General features: G+C 35.5%; 1 protein-coding gene across 43 annotated transcripts in view; it reads left to right on the forward strand.

Moving 5' to 3' along the window:
* The window catches only part of Lar (tyrosine-protein phosphatase Lar), a 1,659,242-nt gene that overhangs the window by 1,014,642 nt on the left and 622,463 nt on the right, over window positions 1-22,137 (forward strand). For 37 of the 43 annotated variants that reach the window (XM_067764572.1, XM_067764575.1, XM_067764574.1 and 34 more), the window contains one exon: window positions 12,493-14,395. In XM_067764572.1, the coding sequence (XP_067620673.1) occupies window positions 14,116-14,395 (280 nt within the window). In that variant the 5' untranslated portion in view covers window positions 12,493-14,115. Of the gene's footprint in view, window positions 1-11,363; window positions 14,396-22,137 lie in introns of all 43 variants that reach the window. The other 6 variants (XM_067764594.1, XM_067764597.1, XM_067764600.1 and 3 more) reach the window with 2 other exon arrangements.

The raw sequence follows: 22,137 nt of genomic DNA on the forward strand, positions 1-22,137 counted from the left end.
TAGAAAAAACTTTGTAAAATGGTTTGACACCTACCATACTAAGTAGAAGAAAATGAAAAAGTTCTGCAGGGCGAAATAAAAAACCCTTAAAATCTTGGCATGTATTAAATATATAAATAAATTAGCGGTATCCAACAGATGATGTTCTGGGTCACCCTGGTCCACATTTTGGTCGATATCTGGAAAACGCCTTCACATATACAACAACCACCACTCCCTTTTAAAACTATCATTAATACCTTTAATTTGATACCAATATCGTACAAACACATTCTAGAGTCACATTTGGTCCACCTTTATGGCGATATTTCGAGACGGCATCCACCTATAGAACTAAGGCCCACTCCCTTTTAAAATACTCATTAACACCTTTCGTTTGATACCCCTATTGTACAAACAAATTCTAGGGTCTCCCCTGGTCCACCTTTATGGAGATATCTCGAAACGGCGTCCACCTATGGAACTAAGGATTACTCCCTTTTAAAATACTCATTAACAGCTTTCATTTGATACCCATATCGTACAAACAAATTCTAGAGTCAACCCTGATCCACCTTTATGGCGATATCCCTAAATGGCGTCCACCTATAGAACTATGGCTGTGGCCCACTCCCTCATAAAATACTCTTTAATGCCTTTCATTTGATACACATGTCATACAAACACATTCCAGGGTTTCCCTCGGTTCATTTTCCTACATGGTTATTTTCCCTTATGATGTCACCATAGCTCTCAACTGAGTATGTAATGTTCTGGTACACCCGAAATTAACCTTCCTTATTTGTTTTTGTTTACATTTATATAATCAACAATAATATTTATTCTAAGTTTTCGCTACTGCTTCAAAATTTTTCTTACAAGTGATTGCCTGGTTAACTTGTATTTGTTTACTGTTTTTTGCGTCTTACGTCCTTCTTATTCAATGTCCATCAATTTTGGTTGAATTGGAAATTGTTGAGTGCTTCTTTTACCCACATATAAATTATTTCATTTTTGCTTACACAATCTATAAATAGTTTTTGCTTGTGTGTGCTTTAAGTTCTTGTATCTTTTGACATTTGCGCTTAAGTGGGTTTTTGACATTGATTATTGTTTTCTGTGCACTTCAACAACAATGACAACCACACAAAAATAGCACTTGAGTGACTTTTTGATTATTATATAGATTTGTAGTGTAGCTTTAAAATTTTATAGATTTGTTTTGGTTTGTTTGTGGCGTGCGTTGATTGTTATGTTTTTAAATTCTTTGAGGAGGTGGCTGACTTTTTATAAGGTTACATAGGTCATGTGTCGGAGGTTAACTTGGACGTAATGGATGATTGCATTTTCCTAAAATTGGTGAAACAAAAAAACCTATTAAACGCACATGTTATTCGGAAATGGTCTATTTCACCGTGCCTTCAATTCCCAACAAAGTTATATTTCTTGATGTAGAAAAAAGTAATCAAAAAGTAATCGCAATCTTTATATCAGGCATGCTTAACCAACGAACCGATATCATTTAGTTACGATAATTAACGAAATGATTTTGTTTTGTTTATGTTGATTATTAATTTCAAACTATGCTGGCAATGCTATATTATCCATTTTGATGGCGGAGTCATTAAAGGTGAAAGCATTACCCAAGCTGATTGCAACTTTTCTCATGAATTTTGACAGTACGAACATTTCTCAGAGTATTTTTAACATTACCACCAACGAATTACACAAACAAATTGCATGGAGTTTGTGTGTATGTCCGCTCGCTGTTACCGCCTTACGGCTTCACCATGGCTATAGCATTGCCAGCACAATTCAAACATAAAGTATCACGTTTTTGTTAACGTTTTTAACGTTAACGAAAGCTTTTCGTTTCGGTTAAAAACGAGATACAATTTATCTTGATAATTTCTTTATCGATAATATTTCGAAGTGTTTCAACGGAAACGGTGGAAATTTTTTGATAAACGATTAGCTTAACGTTAAGGTGCATCCCTGCTTTATATTCAAGGAAGATTAGAGAAAGCTTATAAATCTTGCAATAACAGTCAACAGGCAACATCACATTATAAAAGATAATACAAAATATAACGAATAGATCTGTTTCTCTCAACAAAAACCATGTCCAGTTCTCTCTCTTCAGCAGTATATTATTAGCTCTCTCTCCAGCAGAGTTGCCACATGTTGAGGCAGCTAGATGCTTTTCATGAAAAGAGGTGATGGTATTTTAATTGAGCCTTCGGTACACACTAACAATAAATACGAACAGCACAAATAAAAGCCCAATTACCAAATGAATGAACAGCTAAGTAGTTCAAGGTATTTAATATAATTGATTTTTGCAATCCACCTAATCTTTGAAAACAATATTACAGACATTTTGGTAATCAGCGAACTGCAGTTGGTGAGGAAGGCAAGAAAGGCAGTAGTTGCTCCATAAATGCCTGCGAAAAGATTAGACATCAATTCAAATAATTACGTTTGCTGCTAGCTGACGGTCATAAATTGAAAACAAGGGCGAAAATAATAAGCAAATTAACAAAAAAATAAATAGTATTTAATAGCTTAGCACGGCATCCAATTATGCTTCATTGGTTTCAGGGCACAATTTTAGGCGCGCAGCAGGGTTTATGGAGCAAAGGGCAAGCATTAATGTCACTGGTAAAATTCTACTAAATTTTATCGCTAAAATTAAATCTAATAAATTTAATAGTGTTATTTCGGCAAAAACGGGGAGGGAATACCAAGTTGGAAAGATCAAAGGGAAGTTAAATGTGTAGATGTACGGGCCAATGACTAAAAAGGCGCAAAATTTTAGAATTTTTTTTAAAGAAATAATTTTTTTTAATGTGATTTACATTTTTCAATCCTTTTTTTAATATTTTTTTTATACTCAGTTGAGCAGAGCTCACAGAGTATATTAAGTTTGATTGGATAACGGTTGGTTGTACATATATAAAGGAATCGAGATAGATATAGACTTCCATATATCAAAATAATCTGGATCGAAAAAAAATTTGATTGAGCCATGTCCGTCCGTCCGACCGTCCGTCCGTCCGTCCGTCCGTGCGTCCGTCCGTTAACACGATAACTTGAGTAAATTTTGAGGTATCTTGATGAAATTTGGTATGTAGGTTCCTGAGCACTCATCTCAGATCGCTATTTAAAATGAACGATATCGGACTATAACCACGCCCACTTTTTCGATATCGAAAATTTCGAAAAACCGAAAAAGTGCGATAATTCATTACAAAAGACCGATAAAGCGACGAAACTTGGTAGATGAGTTGAACTTATGACGCAAAATAGAGAGAAGGTAATTTAAAACTTTTGCAAGCTGTAATTTGGCAGTCGTTGAAGATATCATGATGAAATTTGGCAGGAACGTTACTCTTATTACTATATGTACGCTACAGTATATAAGTAAATTATGTCAAGATTCAACTCCAGTAATGATATGGTGCAACAAAATACAAAAATAAAAGAAAATTTAAAAATGGGCGTGGCTCCGCCCTTTTTCATTTAATTTGTCTAGGATACTTTTAACGCCATAAGTCGAACAAAAATTAACCAATCCTTTTGAAATTTGGTAGGAGCATAGATTTTATGGCGTTAACTGTTTTCTGTGAAAATGGGCGAAATCGGTTGATGCCACGCCCAGTTTTTATACACAGTCGTCCGTCTGTCCTTCCGCATGGCCGTTAACACGATAACTTGAGCAAAAATGGATATATCTTTACTAAACTCAGTTCACGTACTTATCTGAACTCACTTTATCTTGGTATGAAAAATGAACGAAATCCGACTATGACCACGCCCAATTTTCCATATCGAAAATTACGAAAAATGAAAAAAAATGCCATAATTCTATACCAAATACGAAAAAAGGGATGAAATATGGTAAGGTAATTGGATTGTTTTATTGACGCGAAATATAACTTTAGAAAAAACTTTATAAAATGATTGTGACACCTACCATATTAAGTAGAAGAAAATGAAAAAGTTCTGCAGGGCGAAATAAAAAACCCTTAAAATCTTGGCAGGTATTACATATATAAATAAATTAGCGGTATCCAACAGATGATGTTCTGGGTCACCCTGGTGCACATTTTGGTCGATATCTGGAAAACGCCTTCACATATACAACTACCACCACTCCCTTTTAAAACTCTCATTAATACCTTTAATTTGATACCCATATCGTACAAACTCATTCTAGAGTCACCCCTGGTCCAACTTTATGGCGATATTTCGAAAAGGCGAACACCTATAGAACGAAGGCCCACTCCCTTTTAAAAATACTCATTAACACCTTTCATTTGATACCCATATCGTACAAACAAAGTCTAGAGTCACCCCTGGTCCAGAAAGGCCCACTCCCTCTTAAAATACTCATTAACTCCTTTCGTTTGATACCCATATTGCACAAACGAATTCTAGGGTCACCCCTGGTCCACCTTTATGGCGATATCTCGAAACGGCGTCCACCTATGGAACTAAGGATTACTCCCTTTTAAAATACTCATTAACACCTTTCATTTGATACCCATATCGTACAAACGCATTCTAGAGTCACACCTGGTCCATCCTTATGGCAATATCTCGAAAAGGCATCCACCTATAGAACTAAGGCCCACTCCCTCTTAAAATACTCATTAAGTCCTTTCGTTTGATACCCATATTGCACAAACTAATTCTAAAGTCACCCCTGGTCCACCTTTATGGCGATATCTCGAAAAGGGGTCCACCTATAGAACTAAGCCCCACGTCCTTTTAAAATAATCATTAACACCTTTCATTTGATACCCATATCATACAAACAAGTTCTAAAGTCACCCCTGGTCCACCTTTATGGCGATATCTCGAAAAGGCGAACACCTATAAAACGAAGGCCCACTCCCTTTTAAAAATACTCATTAACACCTTTCATTTGATACCCATATCGTACAAACAAAGTCTAGAGTCACCCCTGGTCCACCTTTATTGCGATACCTCGACAATGCGTCCACCTATAGAACTAAGGCCCACTCCCTCTTAAAATACTCATTAACTCCTTTCGTTTGATACCCATATTGCACAAACGAATTCTAGAGTCACCCCTGGCCCACCTTTATGGCGATATCTCGAAACGGTGTCCACCTATAGAACTAAGGCCCACTCCCTTTTAAAATACTCATTAATACCTTTCATTTGATACCCATATCATACAAACAAGTTCTAAAGTCACCCCTGGTCCACCTTTATGACGATATCTCGAAAAGGCGAACACCTATAAAACGAAGGCCCACTCCCTTTTAAAAATACTCATTAACACCTTTCATTTGATACCCATATCGTACAAACAAAGTCTAGAGTCACCCCTAGTCCACCTTTATTGCGATACCTCGACAATGCGTCCACCTATAGAACTAAGGCCCACTCCCTCTTAAAATACTCATTAACACCTTTCGTTTGATGCCCATATTGTGCAAACAAATTCTAGGGTCACCCCTGGTCCACCTTTATGGCGATATCTCGAAACGGCGTCCACCTATGGAACTAAGGATTACTCCCTTTTAAAATGCTCATTAACACCTTTCATTTGATACCCATATTGTACAAACGCATTCTAGAGTCACCCCTGGTCCATCTTTACGGCGATATCTCGAAAAGGCGTCCATCTATAGTACTTAGGTCCACGCCCTTTTAAAATACTCATTAATACCTTTCATTTGATACCCATATCGTACAAACGCATTCTAGAGTCAACCCTGATCCACCTTTATGGCTATATCCCTAAATGGCGTCCACCTATAGAACTATGGCCCACTCCCTCATAAAATACTCTTTAATGCCTTTCATTTGATACACATGTCATACAAACACATTCCAGGGTTTCCCTCGGTTCATTTTCCTACATGGTTATTTTCCCTTATGTTGTCACCATAGCTCTCAACTGAGTATGTAATGTTCGGTTACACCCGAACTTAACCTTCCTTACTTGTTTTTATTAATTTTAATTTATACATCCAAATCAACGAAACTGCCCTTCACAGCTTAGTCTTCATTATTGAAACAGCCTTAGTCGAAAAGGATCATTGTTTTTGTAGCCTTTTAAGACATTGGGAGAGTATTCAAGAATATAACCCCAGACCCAGTAACAACGCCCTAACGAACCTGGGTGTAACTAGGCCCCTCAAGAGACTGATAGATGACAAGATGGGGGTAGGGACCATGACCTAGTTATTGCCTACCTAGGTAGATTCCCCCAAACTTATGTAACATGATGCAAGTAGCATTACGAGATATTTCTCTATGGATCTGCCAATGCGGATTCGGCGTTCATTTTGATAAAATGGAGCAAAATAGCACAGTTATACCAACCAGTACTAAATTGTATGCGTATTAAAATAATAAAGCGTAAGTAGTGCTCTAAGAACATCGCCAAGCGAAGCTCTTCAAATCATTCCTGACATTCCACCCTTGGATCTAGGAGTATACCAAATAGCCGCAACTCCAGGAGGAGTACTAAAACTGCAGGATGGCCTAGCAAGCTAGACAGTATAGTTGCAAGTAGCCTTGCTGCTGACGGTAGCATTTCCGTATACACCAACAGTTCTTAGTTAGACGCCAGGGTTGGAGCAGGAGTCTATGTAAGAATACAAGACCGCCAACTCTGGTTTAGACTACGTGATCAGTGTAGTGTCTTCCAAGCAGACGTATCAGCTGTCATGGAAGTCGAGGTTTGGATAGGAACACACAATATCGGCAGGGAAATGTCACGGCCAAGCGGCTACAAATCCTAGCCAGTATAGTTGCAAGTAGCCTTGCTGCTGACGGTAGCATTTCCGTATACACCAACAGTTCTTAGTTAGACGCCAGTGTTGGAGCAGGAGTCTATGTAAGGATACAAGACCGCCAACTCTGGTTTAGACTAAGTGATCAGTGTAGTGTCTTCCAGGCAGACGTATCAGCTGTCATGGAAATCGAGGTTTGGATAGGAACACACAATATCGGCAGGGAAATGTCACGGCCAAGCGGCTACAAATCCCTTGACTCGTACTCGTTCATTTATGAGCTAACATCTTAATGACGCCCATCTCTTCAAGAGATGGCCCAACCGAACCGTGTATACCTCAGATGGGTCGCGGTACTCAACTGCAGTCTTTAATATAAAGTATATAAGCTATGTTAACTTATGTGTTTCTGGACCATGGTATGTTCAGTTACGATGAGGCATGATAAGTTATGTTATATAATGTTATCGTTTGATGAATTATGTTAAGCTGCTATGTTTTTTAAGTTATGTTGTGTTATGTTGTATAAAGTTATGCTATGTCATGTTATGATTTATGATGTTAACTTTTATTCCGTATGTTTTTTTTCTTTCTTTAGCATTATAGTGCTATGCTATGTAATACTATGCTATGTTATGGTATGATTTGTATCGCTACATTTAACTACTCCCATTTTAATTGCATTTTATTCTATAGCTTTTCTTCATTTTCTTCTTGTTTCTTATGCCAAAATACAATTATTTTGCAATAGAATATAAGAGTAATGAAAAAATACCGAAAATTACCAAAGTTGAATGAGCGCAACGAAATTGAACTTCCTCAAAACAGAAAAAGTGAAGTAAATATAATTTAACAAATCACAGACGAAACAGGAAATGTTGTGCTTAATAAATAGAAAAGCGTGCAGAGTGTAAGTAGGGTAAAAATTGGCAAGGATCAAAAGCAAAGGCGAAAAATTGTTAGGGATAAAGTTAGCGTTTGCAAAAGATACTGTTGATATCGTTAGAGCGCCAAGTTTCAAATTTATTTTTATTTTGCACCAAATACCGCACTACGGCGCTCCACCCTTCTCAAGCGACAAAGAGACTCAACAAGCAGCAATTAAATGGCCAAATGCCAAATACAAAAAAATATATATATAAGAATAAAAAAACGAAAAAAAAAATTAAGTGGCACTGTAGGAAAATGCTGTAAAAGAGTAAAAAAGCAATCGAAGAACGAAAACGCAAAGTATTGAGTGAAAGGAGAATATCGAGCGCAGTAAATCGTTATATTGCTGACTTAAGCAGTGAAGGGCAAAGGACAAGCAAATCGTTTTGGCCAAAAGTCAAGCGTGACAAAACAAATACCACTCTAATGCCGTGCCAACAATAAACGAACGATACAATGAACAAATACAAACAATAAAATATGTATGTACATACATTCTTTTTTTTATGTTTGTGCATATGTATTTATCTTTTAAACAACATCAACGTAGTTAATGCAACCTGTAACGTGTTGGTTGATACTTTTTTCCCACACTTTACCACCAACGTTTACCATTGCATGGAAGGATACGTTAAGCCATCAACAGCAAGCCGAGAGGCATAATCTGATGATGGAGTGCACTCCATGTTTGAACGTTGTACAGCAATGTGGGTGTAAGATAGAAAATGCTGTCATGTTTGGCGACGAAAGTATCGAATCGATTAACGAAATGAAATTTGCGCGATAGTAAATTACAAATTGAATGCCAAAAAGTATGCTACGTTTTTTGTTTTTTATTGTTATTACTTTTTTTTGCTAATCGGTTTATTTCGTTTCTTTTTGGGTAGCAAAAGTAAACAGTGAACGCTCATGGTAGCAAGCTGGCTTGCTAAAGATTTTCTCGTTCAATTTATGTGCACCATATTAAGCGCCTTAAAATATGCTAATTGTCGGTTAATTTTTCTATTCTAAAAAAGAGCTCCTCTGCTAGTGTTGTTTGTATTACTCCATAAAGCTGACATGCATGCTATTATCGGATATACAGGTTTTTAGTAATTTAATGTTTAGTCCAATATGGATTTTATAGATTTTGAAGCTTTGGTGTGATTTTCTTTGTATTTATTTGTACATGATGTGATATTGAGATGTATATCGCACAATTGAGAAAATATGATATGAATTTTAATCATATGATGTGATTGACTCCACATCAGATAAGTCACTCGTTTCATGGATAAAGTGTATAATTTTGAATACTTTTAGTACAGCAATAAACCTTCTCCCTGAAGGTATGCAACTTTTTCACACCCTTATATTTCACTGTCCATTTTTTTTTTGCAATTTATGGTAACTTGAACTGTCAGAGAACAAAAATAATTTCGACGCCATACAAATTCCTATTTCCCTTTCCCATTTACTTATTTCGCTTGTCATTTATTTACTCCAATTCATGTTGTTTGTAAAATTGATACTTTTCACAAGTTAGATAAAAATTGTATACATGCCATTTTTTCTACATTTCAACATACCAACATAATGTCATTGTAACGTGCAATCAATTTAATTGCAATTGATATTTGAGACATCGCGCATGCCAGTCTTTATTTTCAACTTTGTAGTCGTTGTATATCTGTCTAACTGTTAGTCACCAATTCATTCAACTTATTATTCTATTTTATTTATCCTTTCTATTTTCTCTATTGCCGTATTTAACCACAATTGTGCGCTGCCAAAATAAATTTGCTATTTCATCGTATCACTATTTATTTGATGACAACAACAAAATCAACAAAGTGAAAAGCTTTGTAGAGCTTATTTAGTTAGTTGGGCATTAAATTGAATTTCGTGGATGAAATGTTTAGGTAGTGACTTTTGGCTATATACCTACTGGGTACTTCGTTTAGATTCTGTGGTAGGAAAATGCATTTTTTTTATAAAAAAAAACTTTAGTAAGCGAAATCCGGGACTTTAAAATTGCTATAAATTGAATTAGTTCGGAAGCGCATTCCAAAAAAAAAAAAGTACAGGTGCCTAAAATTATACACTGTCTATGACAGGACAGTCAATTTAGGCACTATGACTGTCGCGTAGCGGAGAGACTAAGAAATGTTGCATGAACTTAGGCGCAGTTAAATTTGACACTAAGCGAAGATATCAACAAATATTGTTTACATTTAGACCCAGTTGATAATTTTTTGAGATCGCATTTTGTGTTAACCATCTACAGAATTCAGAGGCAGGTTAGTATGATTCGGCATGATCAGATTATTATCTCCAATTATTATCTCCAAAAATTGTTATCTCCAAACTAAAATCAGTATCAATCCAGAATCAGACAAGTTTTACGTTGCATAGGATTTTGTTGAAGGGAAAAATGTAAATTTTTGCAAAAACAGGCTCGGAAAAAGCTTTTCAGTTAAAGGCCAAGTCTCTACGAAAAAACGAATGAGTTACGTCCTTAACTTTTTTTTTTTGGTGAAAGTCGTAATTTTGTTATTCTGAGCTTGCGCGTTGCGACTGGTAAATAGCAAATTAATCCCGCACTCGCTTCGAAGCTTCAACATCATCTTCGGGGAGTTTAGTCTCTAGAGTAAAGACTTCCTGAAGAGGGCATGTAAACACGCTTCTAGTATCTATAGCATAGATTTCCTGATGAAGATGTGAAACCATTGAAGCACGTACTAGGTTACAGGATTTTTTTGTACTAAAAGATGTGTTTACCTGAAGTCCAACCTGTGATATGTGCTGCAACATTTTGCTCTCCTTCTCAATTTTTTTTCTAAAAACAGGAAAAATATTTTCAAAGTTAATTTCAACATAGCTTTAAATTACTTTTTAAAGTGTGCTGAAATATTATAATTAGGTGAATTTGTTAAAACCAAAAACTTCGAAAGATGAAATGTATGTTTTTAGTACGAAAAAAAACTTTTTTAAAATATTTTTTAATATTTAAATAGAACTAAACAGTTCATAAATCTAAAATTTATATTGTACTAAAAGTGATTTTTTCTCACGAAACCAAAAAAAAAAAAAAAATATTTTGTCGCAGTACAGATTTTGAAATCTCGATTGTTTGTTTTTGGTACTAAAAATACCTTTTTAAATAGTATAGCCTTTTTTTAGTATTTAAATAGCACTAAAAGATGTTCTAAATATGTCGGTCAGTTTATAAATTTTAAAACGGTTTTTGTGTTGTATTTATTGTACTTAAAGTTAATTTTAAAAAAATTGTGGTCATAGTGCACATTTCGGAGGTTTCTTTTTTATATAGAAGAGCATCGAAAAGGCTAACCTTTTAAAATGTTTTTTGCTAAATCGAGTTTTACTACACAATTTTATTCGAATGTTTTTCGTAAAAGAAAAGGATTTATACTACCACATTTTCTACCAAGAGGTTATTTTAGCCATTAACTTGAATTTGGTATATTTTGGTAGTACTAAAACATATTCTAAAAATAAAATGTTGATTTTATTCTCGATGAATTTTGTGCTTAAAATGTTTTTGTTAACTTCCTGCGAAATTTTGGTGGTACTAAAAATATTTGGTAATAAAATATATGCATATTCTTCCACACGAGGCCAAAAAGATAACCCTTTTTGAAATTTGCCTAATAAAAATTTTATTTACTTTCATTTCAGCAAAATAATTAGAAAAAATGTCATAAAAAGAAAAATAAAAATTATAAAAACAATAAAAATATGAATTGAAAAAATTATAAAACTACGCCATGGTTCGCGATTCAAGCATGAAAAAAAAAAATAAAACCCCGTTACAGTAATTTAAGGGTTATTATTGAAAATTCTTTATAGAAGCCAACATGAAGCAATCACTTGGTTTAACTACAGTCACAGTCTACAGATAGGCTATCACTGAGCAAACTACCTATTATTAGTACTAAAAAATAATATTCTAATATTCTTCCTAAAAAAAAAGCATTACACGCACGAAAATTAAGTATTCAAAACAGGTAAAAGTATCTTTAGCTAACAAGAAATTTCTACAAAATCTTTTCTTTTGTTACTCACAACAACAACAACGGGTGCGCGCTAACAACAACTGCTATGTGTGTGCGTGTGTGGCTACAACAATAATCTGGGCATACAAATAATTTTTTTTTCTCTACATCATTTGTCCTAATTCCACAATGGAAAATGTCACGAAAATGCGAACGCCTTTGTTCGTGGCCATTAATTAAAATGTCAAATTGTGTGAATCTCTTCATTGCTGCTTCATCTACTGCTTTTGGCATCGACTTGCTGAAAATATGCGCTCATAATGATGATGTTGCTTTTGTTGTTATTGCTAATGTATGCGCGTGACCGCACATGCTGTCCGCTCCCGCTCACGGTGATTGCTGTGAATGAATTTGACAATCAAATGTGAAACGCTGGCGGTTTCTTCCAACACTACGACGCATACTACTGCACAAATACCATCACCTACTACAACTACTACTATTTTTACTACCAATTTTGACATATCGATCAATGCACTGCATGCCAATAATGATGATGATGACATCGCATCTACTGACACATCTCGTTATATCCGATGATTTTCGGCTCACTCGGCATGTCATGTCAACGACGAACGACTGAAACTTGTGTGGAAAAAATTGAGAAAAAAAAATGTAAAAAAAATTCTGATAAAAAAATGCATTTAAAAATTTTAACTTAAAAAAATTTTAAAATAAAAATTTATAAAAAAACAAAAATTGCAACGACGAATTGAACTGTCAAATATACGCACGTAATGTAAAAATATAAGCAACATTTAACCCTAACTTTCTATGCTACTTTAAACATCAAAAACAAAAAAATTTTACATATAAAAAAATTCACAAATTTTAACATTTCCCATCAATTCCCTTAACTCTACAACCGCACTTGTTCTCTACGCCGGAAATGTCATTGCACTTGTCTGTCTGCATTTATTATTACGACTTTTGCCCTTACCGACTTGGTTTGCTGTCACCATCATCACCACCACCATTGTCATTCAATCGACAACTTACGAAAACCCAACAACAATGTTGCGCGTTAACTGTTAATTTAACTTACGATTGTGAATTGTAACGGTAAATGCAACTGCCAAATACTGGCAAATGTCAACTGTCAAATTATTGATGTGTCATTGTAGTTCGTACACAAGAAGCTACGAGCGCTTAACAAGTGAAACCAGCAAAGGCCAAAGTACTTTGCACAGATACAAGAAAGAGAATCAGCAAAAATAATACAAATGACAAGCTAAATAGTGAAATTTTGTAACATAAAAGCTCACGAACTCTAAATTGACAAGTGCAGATTTTAAAGCGAAAGCAAATTAATGAAAAAGTGCTCGAAGAAATAAATAAAAATTAAATATTGAATATACAAAAAAGCAAAGAAATATGAGAAATAAATTTAAAAGAAAACTTGATTTAAAAATGAGCGCTAAGAAAGAGAGATGAAAAGAGGAGAAGAGTTAAACTTCGAGTGGTACAAAAAAGCTCAAAAGCTCAGGCAAAGAAAAGCTTTGATGTATAAGAAAAGCTTAAAGAAGCTATACATAACCAAGTGAAGTCCCAAAGGTTATTGAAAATATGATACAATAAACGAACTAAGGAAATAAAAACTTTTGAAGACAACGAAAGCTCTTACAGACTTAATGGCGATTATCTAAAATCTATACTAGAGAACTTAGGTAAAGCTTGAAGCTTTCAATAGTATACTGTATGTACTTACATATTAACAGGCGCCTGAAGTTCCAAAAAAATATCAGATCTGAGCGAGGGTGGCAAAAAAAGGGAACACAGCTTTAACGGTAAAAGAAGCACAAAAAGCTATAGATTTTGTAAAGTATATAAACGAAAAAAGAGAAAAGCATAAAAAAGCTTAGTAAAGAGAGCTGCTTAAAAGTTTGACAAGGAAGATAAAATATAAAATAAAAAAAATTTAAACTCGCGCATTTAAAAACATCTCACAAGCACATGTAAAATATAACATTAAGTAAAAGCTTGGCGAGACAGAAAGTTTCGTAAGGAGAGCCGCGGCACGTGTTCTCAAAAAGTGATCACTTAGCAGCAAAAACAAGCGTCAAAATCAAACAAAAACCGATAGTAAAATTACTCAGCACCACCATAACAAAAAATTGCAGTCCTTTCCAGCAACAAAACAAATGCCGCCTAGCAGCAAACTGCAAAGCTCGTATAAAATCTAGTAGGCGGCTACTTAGAAAAAGCTTAAAACTTTTGTATCGATAAATGAACACACAAAATCAAAAAGGCAATCGCAAATAAACGCCCATCACTCAAAGCTTCCATTTGCAAATATTGATATTGTTGTTGTTGCTGCTGCTACTGCTGAAGCTGCTATCACACGCTCAGTACAGCTCAATTTAAAATCCAATAATATGGGGCTGCAAATGGCAGCACAGTCAGCAGCCAACAATTATGTTGCATTTACAAAAACAAAAACAATATTTATATCAACACTTACACCCAAACTCATATACACATCCATACTTAGCGCGCTCACAGTCAAAAGCCCCACCACCACCACCACCACAATAGCCATCAACGTGAAAAAGTTGACCAAAGTCATTGCTACGTCATCGTCGAGCATAGCGACATTATTGCTTTTGTTGGTATTGCTGACCTGGAATCCAACAACACTTGGCGTTGATGCAGTCCGTGAGTACAATAACTAATTTTACTTATTTTTTGTAATGTATGTATTAATTATATAAACTTATGTATGTTTATAAAGTGTTATGAAAGCTTCGTTTATATAAGTAGGTATGTATTTGTATCAGTGAATTATTTTTTGTTGGTAACAAAGTAATTGCATTATTATTTGCATGAACAAGTGATTTTAATTGAATTTCACAGCGTTATTGTAAGTGCAGTGCAGTAAGTTATGATTGAAAGGGCAAATATATATTTAGAGTAGGTAATTGTGTATGTATCGTTTTCTTTAAGTAATAATACACTCATACTTATTTACATAAAAAATTGCAAGGTATGCTGCGCAGAAATAATTTTTAAAACGCAATGCAATGAAAATAATTAAATACTGAAAGTATATATCGTAGAAAAACGAACTATAACATATGCACATACATTTGTATGTAAAAATCCTTATCCTTTGTTAAAATTATTTAACCGATCGGCTATGCGAAAAAGCTTGCTTTAAACTTATTCGTGAAAAATCTGAGGCTGCTGAGCAGTTAATATAAATTTTAATTTTTTTTTTCATGTGGTCAAGGTTAACGGGGCTCCTAGCACAATGTTGTAAGTTAGTTGGTTGAAAACAATTTACGTACATTCATTTTCATGTTTGCCATTGAAAATTGTTGGTCCCTAATATGCAGCTTGCATATAATTCATAGATTTAATCTTTCTATTTTTAATACTCAGAGTGCGTTGCACACAGAGTATACTAACTTTAATTGGGTAACGGTTGGTTGTACAGGTATAAAGGAATCGAGAGAGATATAGACTTCCATATATCAAAATCATCAGTATCGAAAAAAAATTTGATTGAGACTATAGCAGGAAATATTTCTAGAAAAAATGGACGAGATCGGCTAAAGACCACGCCCACTTTTATATACAAGTTTTTTAAAAGGGTCGTAGACGAAAATAATAAGCTATATCTTAGCGAAAAAAAGCTTTGTATCAATAAAATCTTACTTTCTAAATTGAATTATAACATTAAGTTGGAAAATACTAAAATTTTTGAAAGTGGGTGTTGCACCGCCCCTTTTATGACTAAGCAATTTTCTATGTTTCGGGAGCCATAAGTCGAAGAAAAATTAACGGATCGTACTAAAATTTGGTACACAAATTTTCTCTATAGCAAGAAATATTTCTAGAAAAAATTAACGAGATCGGTTAAAGACCACACCCACTTTTATATAAAAGATTTTTAAAAGGGCCGTAGACTAGAATAATAAGCTATAACTTAGCAAAAAATTGTTTTGAATCAATGATATTTCACTTATCAAGTTTTATTGTAAGAGGAAATGTGTGTTATGTAGAAAAGTAATTTATCTGAAATGAAATGTACAGTTGAAGCTCACGCTGAATATATAATGTTCGGTTACACCCGAACTTAGACACATTTACTTGTTTCTTACTAAATATGTTGTCGGAATATACGCGATTCTAACCAACACTGCATCACATTTTTATGGTCAATAGGCAGCAAAAATTCAGGGATAGGATAGGATAGGTTAGGTGGTAGCTGCCCTGATAAGGATAGCTCACTTGGACAACACGAAGGTCCGTTGTGATACCACATACACCAAAAATAACGGTGACTTAGATCTAGCTACTTAGAGAATAATTGGGTAGCAACGATAAAGCTCCGGATGATACCGATCTCAACTTTGGATATATCCTCGGGAGATACAAGTGAGTCGCGACCGAAGTACTTTCGCCTAGTTCTGGCAAAAGCTGGACAATCAAGCATAAAGTGATTTGGTGATTCCACCCCATCATCCTCCATACAGCTGCAGCAGGATGGAGTTTCCAGTATATTGAGACGTACCGCATGGATACCCATGGGACAGTGCCCTGTCAAAACCCCAATGACCATTGATAGGTGAGCCTTAGTGAACCCAATTATTTCAGCAGACCTCCTGCCATCCACTTTTGGCCAGAAAGATCTTGCTACCCTGCAAGACGTGGTATCCGCCCAACGTTTGCTGAGCTGATTCGAGGCCCAGCTATGGAGGAGCAATCCACAGGTGGCCAGCGGGATCCGGTTCAGCTGTACCGATGCGGGCTATCACTATGGCCCGGGACCCAGATAATCTTAATTGTAAAATTCCGCCCTCGATCGCACTGTAGTTGAGCTCAAGGCCTTGATAGCCGCTTGGCTATCAGAGTAGATGTTAAATTCCCTAACCGTAGTAGCACTGAATAGCATTCCATGCACCGCATCCTTAATCGAAGCAATTTCCGCTTGGAATACACTGCAGTGATCAGCCAACTTAAACTTGCGGCATAAATTTAGCTCTTAACAAAAGACCCCCCCACCAACCTTTCCATCCAGCTTCGACCCATCCGCGAACAAGTTAACCGGACCATGCCCCAGATAATTCCTCTTCCCCACTCCTTCCTCTCTGGAATAACTGGGGTGAAGGTTGTATAGGGAGCATAGTCGAAACTGGTAAGAAGGCTAGAGTGTCCGCGGTCAGAAAGTCCATATCCCATATCACGAAGCCTGACCAACGATCTTGCCGCTGCCGCCTTTCCCGCATTATCTACTGGGTATATGTTCAGCATGACGTTCAGTGCCAAGGTAGGTGTTGTTCTGAGAGCGCCACTGATACCGATCAGCGCCGTCCGTTGCACTGACACTAACATTTTGGAGGTGCTCGCTGTGTCCAGTCTTTTCCGCCAGACCAGCACGCCATATAGCAGAATCGTTTTGACCACCATCTCATAAAGCCAGTGTACTACTCCTGGCGAGAGTCCCCATCTCTATCCAATAGCCCCTCTGCAGCAATACAAGGCAAAGGCGGCCTTCCTGGTCCGATCTTCTACATTGGGTCTCCAGGACAGTTTCTTGTCCAAAACAATCCCCAAATATTTAACCCTATCAGAAAGTACCAACGATACCCCTCCAATCGAGGGAGTTCTGAAATCGGGCATCTTATATCTCCTTTTAAAAAGAACCAATTCCGTTTTTCCCGGGTTGATCGCCAATCCATATGATTCAGCCCACCTAGCCACAGTAACTAGGTAGCCCTGTAGAACATCGCGCACGGTGCCCAGAAATTTGCCTCTGACTAGGATAGCGAGGTAATCTGCATAGGCAACCACCCGACAACCATTGGCTTCCAGCTCCACAAGAAGCTCAACCCAGAGGAGAGGAGATAGGACACCCTCTTCAGGGAAGTCCATCTAGATTAGAAAGTTCTTACTAAAAAATATATCAAAAATATTATAATTGCGCTCTACCCTTATAGCTTTTTCTTGTAAGCTAAGTAAATTCAGGGTCATACTTTCCGCTTCGTTTTCATACACTTATATATAAAGGTAGTGTTTAAAATTTTGTATCTATTACTTTTTAGTGTTGAATGTTGTTTTCGCAACTTGCTTCGAATTTTTCTATTATCTTGATTTGTTCGACAGCTAATGAAATATTGTACCCTAATGTTGCATTGTCGCCGGGTTCGCAAATAAAGAGTGTGCCCGAAAAAATGTAAGCCTATTTATTTCCTGAAACATGCAATCACTGAGGCGTTTTCTTAAATAATGTAGAGTCGGTAGTGATACCAATTCTCATTAAGAACAGCTTCTGAAAAGCTCGCAATTTGTTCGCTTCACCACTTGCACAGTTTAAGTTATAAAAGATCTTTCTGCCAATCTTTGACTAGTTGTACTCGCAATAGCTCTTCGCTGTTCTTATCTGTGATTCCAATACACAAAACTCTTGTCCTGGTAGTGCCCTGACGTCATATTTTACGTCATATTTATGGATATGGCTTGAGGGGTTCCCCCGTTCTCTGGGAACCCCTTTGATACTCACTGTACTAAGTTCCTATTAAATTTATTCTTGTCTTTATAAGGCGTAAATGTATCTACGGGCTTCGTTTTAATGTTGCAACTTTTATTTTTCTTCCTTTTAGCAACCACTAAAGATCCAAAAACTTCAATCAGCATTTGGTTGCTGTCCGTTTCAGATTACAGAATAATTTGTTTTTACGAACTGTGTAAAACTTTTTTTCGTAGTTCTCTGTTAATTGGCTCTCATTTTGCTTTTCGACCTTTTTGACCAGAGAAATTTAATACCAGATTTTCGGAAATTCAACCTTTTTAAAGAGCCTTAGCTTATCTTCGCTGTTATCATGAGTATTGCCTTAAAGCCTGAAGAAAACGTAACATTTTCGTGCAGACTCCTAAAAATCTCATAAAAATCTATCGCGAAGTGATTTTTTTTTAAATATCTTGGCCAGTGTGCTTCCAGTGTGGAACCTTTTGCGATACGTACATTGGGTTGGGTCGATTTGTATGGACGAAAGTTAACCGATATCGCGCCATCGATTTTTCGATAGGATTTGGGCTCAGGAAAAAAACGTTCCACTACACGTACCCAAAAAATAATTTTCGAGCCTACGAAGTCGATTTCTCGACCAAAATTCTTCTAAATCTCCATAAAAGAATTTTTATTTTTTTTTTTCAAAAACTGCATTTACCAATTTTGCATTTGCCAATTGACACGAAAAAAATACATAAAAAATGATTTGGAGCCTTGAAAATGAAAAAAAGCATACAAAATCGATGAAATTTCGCAGGCTCGAAAATTAATTTTTTGGGTATGCGTGATGGAACTTTTTTTCCTGAGCCCAAATCCTATCGAAAAATCGATGGCGCGATATCGGTTAATAAATCGACCCAGTCTAACGTACATATTTACTGCCATTAGCTTCCGATTGAGTTTTTAATTTAAAGACATTGGCTAATCTGGAAGCTGCTTATAGATGAATTTCCTATTATTTATATTGAATAAATATTGGGAATATTGAATAAAATTGTTCGTACTATCTTTAATCGCTATGGCACGTTCCAAATTTTAAGTCTGTAGTTCAATGGGGTCGTATAAGATTGTCTCTACTAGTGCACCCTTAAATCTCGTAAGGCTTTCCTAATTGTTTCCATCCCTACACCCATAGGGATTTTTTCTCCCTTTTTTGCATTTCTAGGTCCTCTGAACCATGTAACAGGATTCAAGTTTCTAGTTCAATGAGATTTTTTTTAAGAATTGATCGTAAGATTTCCAAGATTGGTATGTCAGAATTTTCGCTCTCTTAAAGCATTTTCATCAAGTTTAGACTACGTGGCTCTTTTTTAAATCTTTCATAAATGTATTGCCGGGTTCCAGATGTTTCCAAATACCTAGATCCGTTCGACAGCTAGCGAAAAATTTTGTCATATCTGTTGCACTGTCCTGTCTCTGAACCACGTTTAAATCGATACAAGCATACCATATCTCGTATGCATTTCTAATTATCGACTCGTGCGCCAACTAGACGCACTTCCCCTTGGTGTCCTGAACTAAGTGCAGTCGATCTCAATATTGGCCCTGTTCTGTATGGCTTTTCTAAATATCTCAATCCCTGCTCCATCTTTTAGAATTTATTATTCTATATAAATGGTTATATGGTAATATGCATTTCAATAGCACTTAAAGCTATGATCAGAGTTTTAGGTCTATAGGTTATCAGTAATATAATTAAGACGACCGCGAAATTCCGAAATTTTTTAAATATCGCGACCTCTGCATCATCTAGTGGCAGTTATTCCCTCATGTTCAAGACTACAACCTTTTCAGTTGTAGTTCAGAAATTTGCATTTGAAGTTTGAAAAATTGCAATTGAAATTCAGAAAATTACAATTATAGTTCAGAATTTATGATTTCTGAACTAAGTATAAATATAAATTCTGTGCTTCAGTTGTAACTACTAAAATTTCCCTGAAAAAAGTGAAACCAATCAAATTGGTTTCGAATTACACACAAATTTACTTTAACAAACGTTTGAAATTTGATATTAGAAAAATACAGAAACAAATTTTCCGGCAAAACAACAAACACCGTAAAGCTAAGAAATAGCAAAATAATTTGCAAACACAATGTGATGAAAAAATATTTCCCAAAAAGAACATATTTTCGAAGTAAGAGTGGAACTTAAGCAACCCGACAGAAAATGAAAAAATTATGTATAAAGAAAACACTCGAAACAAAAATAAACAAACAAAAAACTAAGAGAAGAAAGTAAGATGTAAAAGAAAAAATAATAATAATCACAAAACAAACCAAAAACTTTCACAGTTATTTCGCAGTTTCACAGCTATTTAGCATACTTTTAGGCGCAATTTTTGTTATCCTTTTCAGTTTCATGTTATCCTTATTTTTTATTTGACCTCGCCACACACACATTCGGCATTTTTTACACTTCCATATTTTTCGACTTTTATTAAGCGTAAAACAAGAGCGCAACATAACCACAACAAATAAACCAAAAAAAAAGTTGGAAAAAGAAAACGAGAAAAAGTAACTATTATCTTCATAGTAAATTTAAAAACCTCATTGGGTGTGTAAAAGCGTAAAAAGTCATTTGTGTGCACCGCAACTAACTAAGCCTAAAGTTATGCTACATTTTTTATGGAACTTTGTTTTCAAGGCGCGCGTTTGCCTTCTTACAGGGTTATGCACAGTGAAACAGTTGCAAAAAACAGGAAAAACATATTTTTTCGTAATGATTGGAAATGGGGTTCTTCTTACAGACGCAGGACATTCTTTTCACTGAATTTGGTGGACGAATTGGAACAGGTTAAACACCTTTTTTCAAACTTTATCTTGCGATCTGAAATAGAACATATGCAATCGTTTGCTGAGAGAAAGGGATTTTGAGATGCTATGTTTTTAAACCAAATTCTAAGACGACCGTTTGTTAAAATAAATATTTTCCGAAAATGCAGTACTCATTGAGCTCTCGCAAAAATTCCTAATAATTAAACCAATAAAGCTTTCTTATAAATTTGAGCATTATGAAAAGCTTAGACATTGCCACATTCTAGCTTTATTACTTGACAAGATGACTGATTTTTATTTAACCTCCTTCAAAATATCACACTGTGCATTTCAACTGCGCCCAAAGGTATGCTACATTTTTGTTATCTATTTTTTGTAAGGCGTGAGTCTATTTCCTTACATCGCGACGCTGCTTTACTACTTAAATAAGTCAGTGCTTTTATGCTGCATAGTCGCATTATAAATTTTAATACACTCCATCTCACTTTTAGTATACTTAGGCGCCTAAAATTATGCAAAAGCGAAGAATTTTAGCACTTTATATTGCGTTGATCCCATTAGAGCGCGACGTACAAGCTTACTTGAAGTCAGCAGCTGCTCAAGGCAATGAAAGCCTATCCAAGGTGGCATAAATAGAGTTGAGCTTTAAAATGGCTAGAATGCTTGATGCGATTTGAATACATGAAACCCGCTAACATACTTATTCAGCCACACACATCCATGAATCAACAAGAAACTATAGCAATTATGTGGTTGTGTAAAAAGCCAGTGAAAACCAGTTCTTTGTTGTAGTGGGAGCTTTAAGTTTTACTTTTTTGTCTTACCTACATACTATTTGCTTCATAAGCTCTATCTATCTTCGTATTTAAGGTAGTAAGGGGCATTGTTTATGTGCTTAGTACAATATCGTTGTGTTTTATAAATAAAATTTACAGGAAAATAGCGTAAAGTGTGAAATAGTATTGAGTAGAAGTCGAATTGAAGCAGGCAGAAGTTAAAGGTGTCATATTATATTATAGCATATCGTCATAATAATTTACACATATTTTCCAAGCGCTTTTTTTTCAAAAATGTGCGCCTAAGTGTATGTTAAAATTGTAAGCAAAAG

Source organism: Eurosta solidaginis, chromosome 2 (genome assembly GCF_040869045.1).
Source record: "Eurosta solidaginis isolate ZX-2024a chromosome 2, ASM4086904v1, whole genome shotgun sequence".
Taxonomy (NCBI): domain Eukaryota; kingdom Metazoa; phylum Arthropoda; class Insecta; order Diptera; family Tephritidae; genus Eurosta; species Eurosta solidaginis.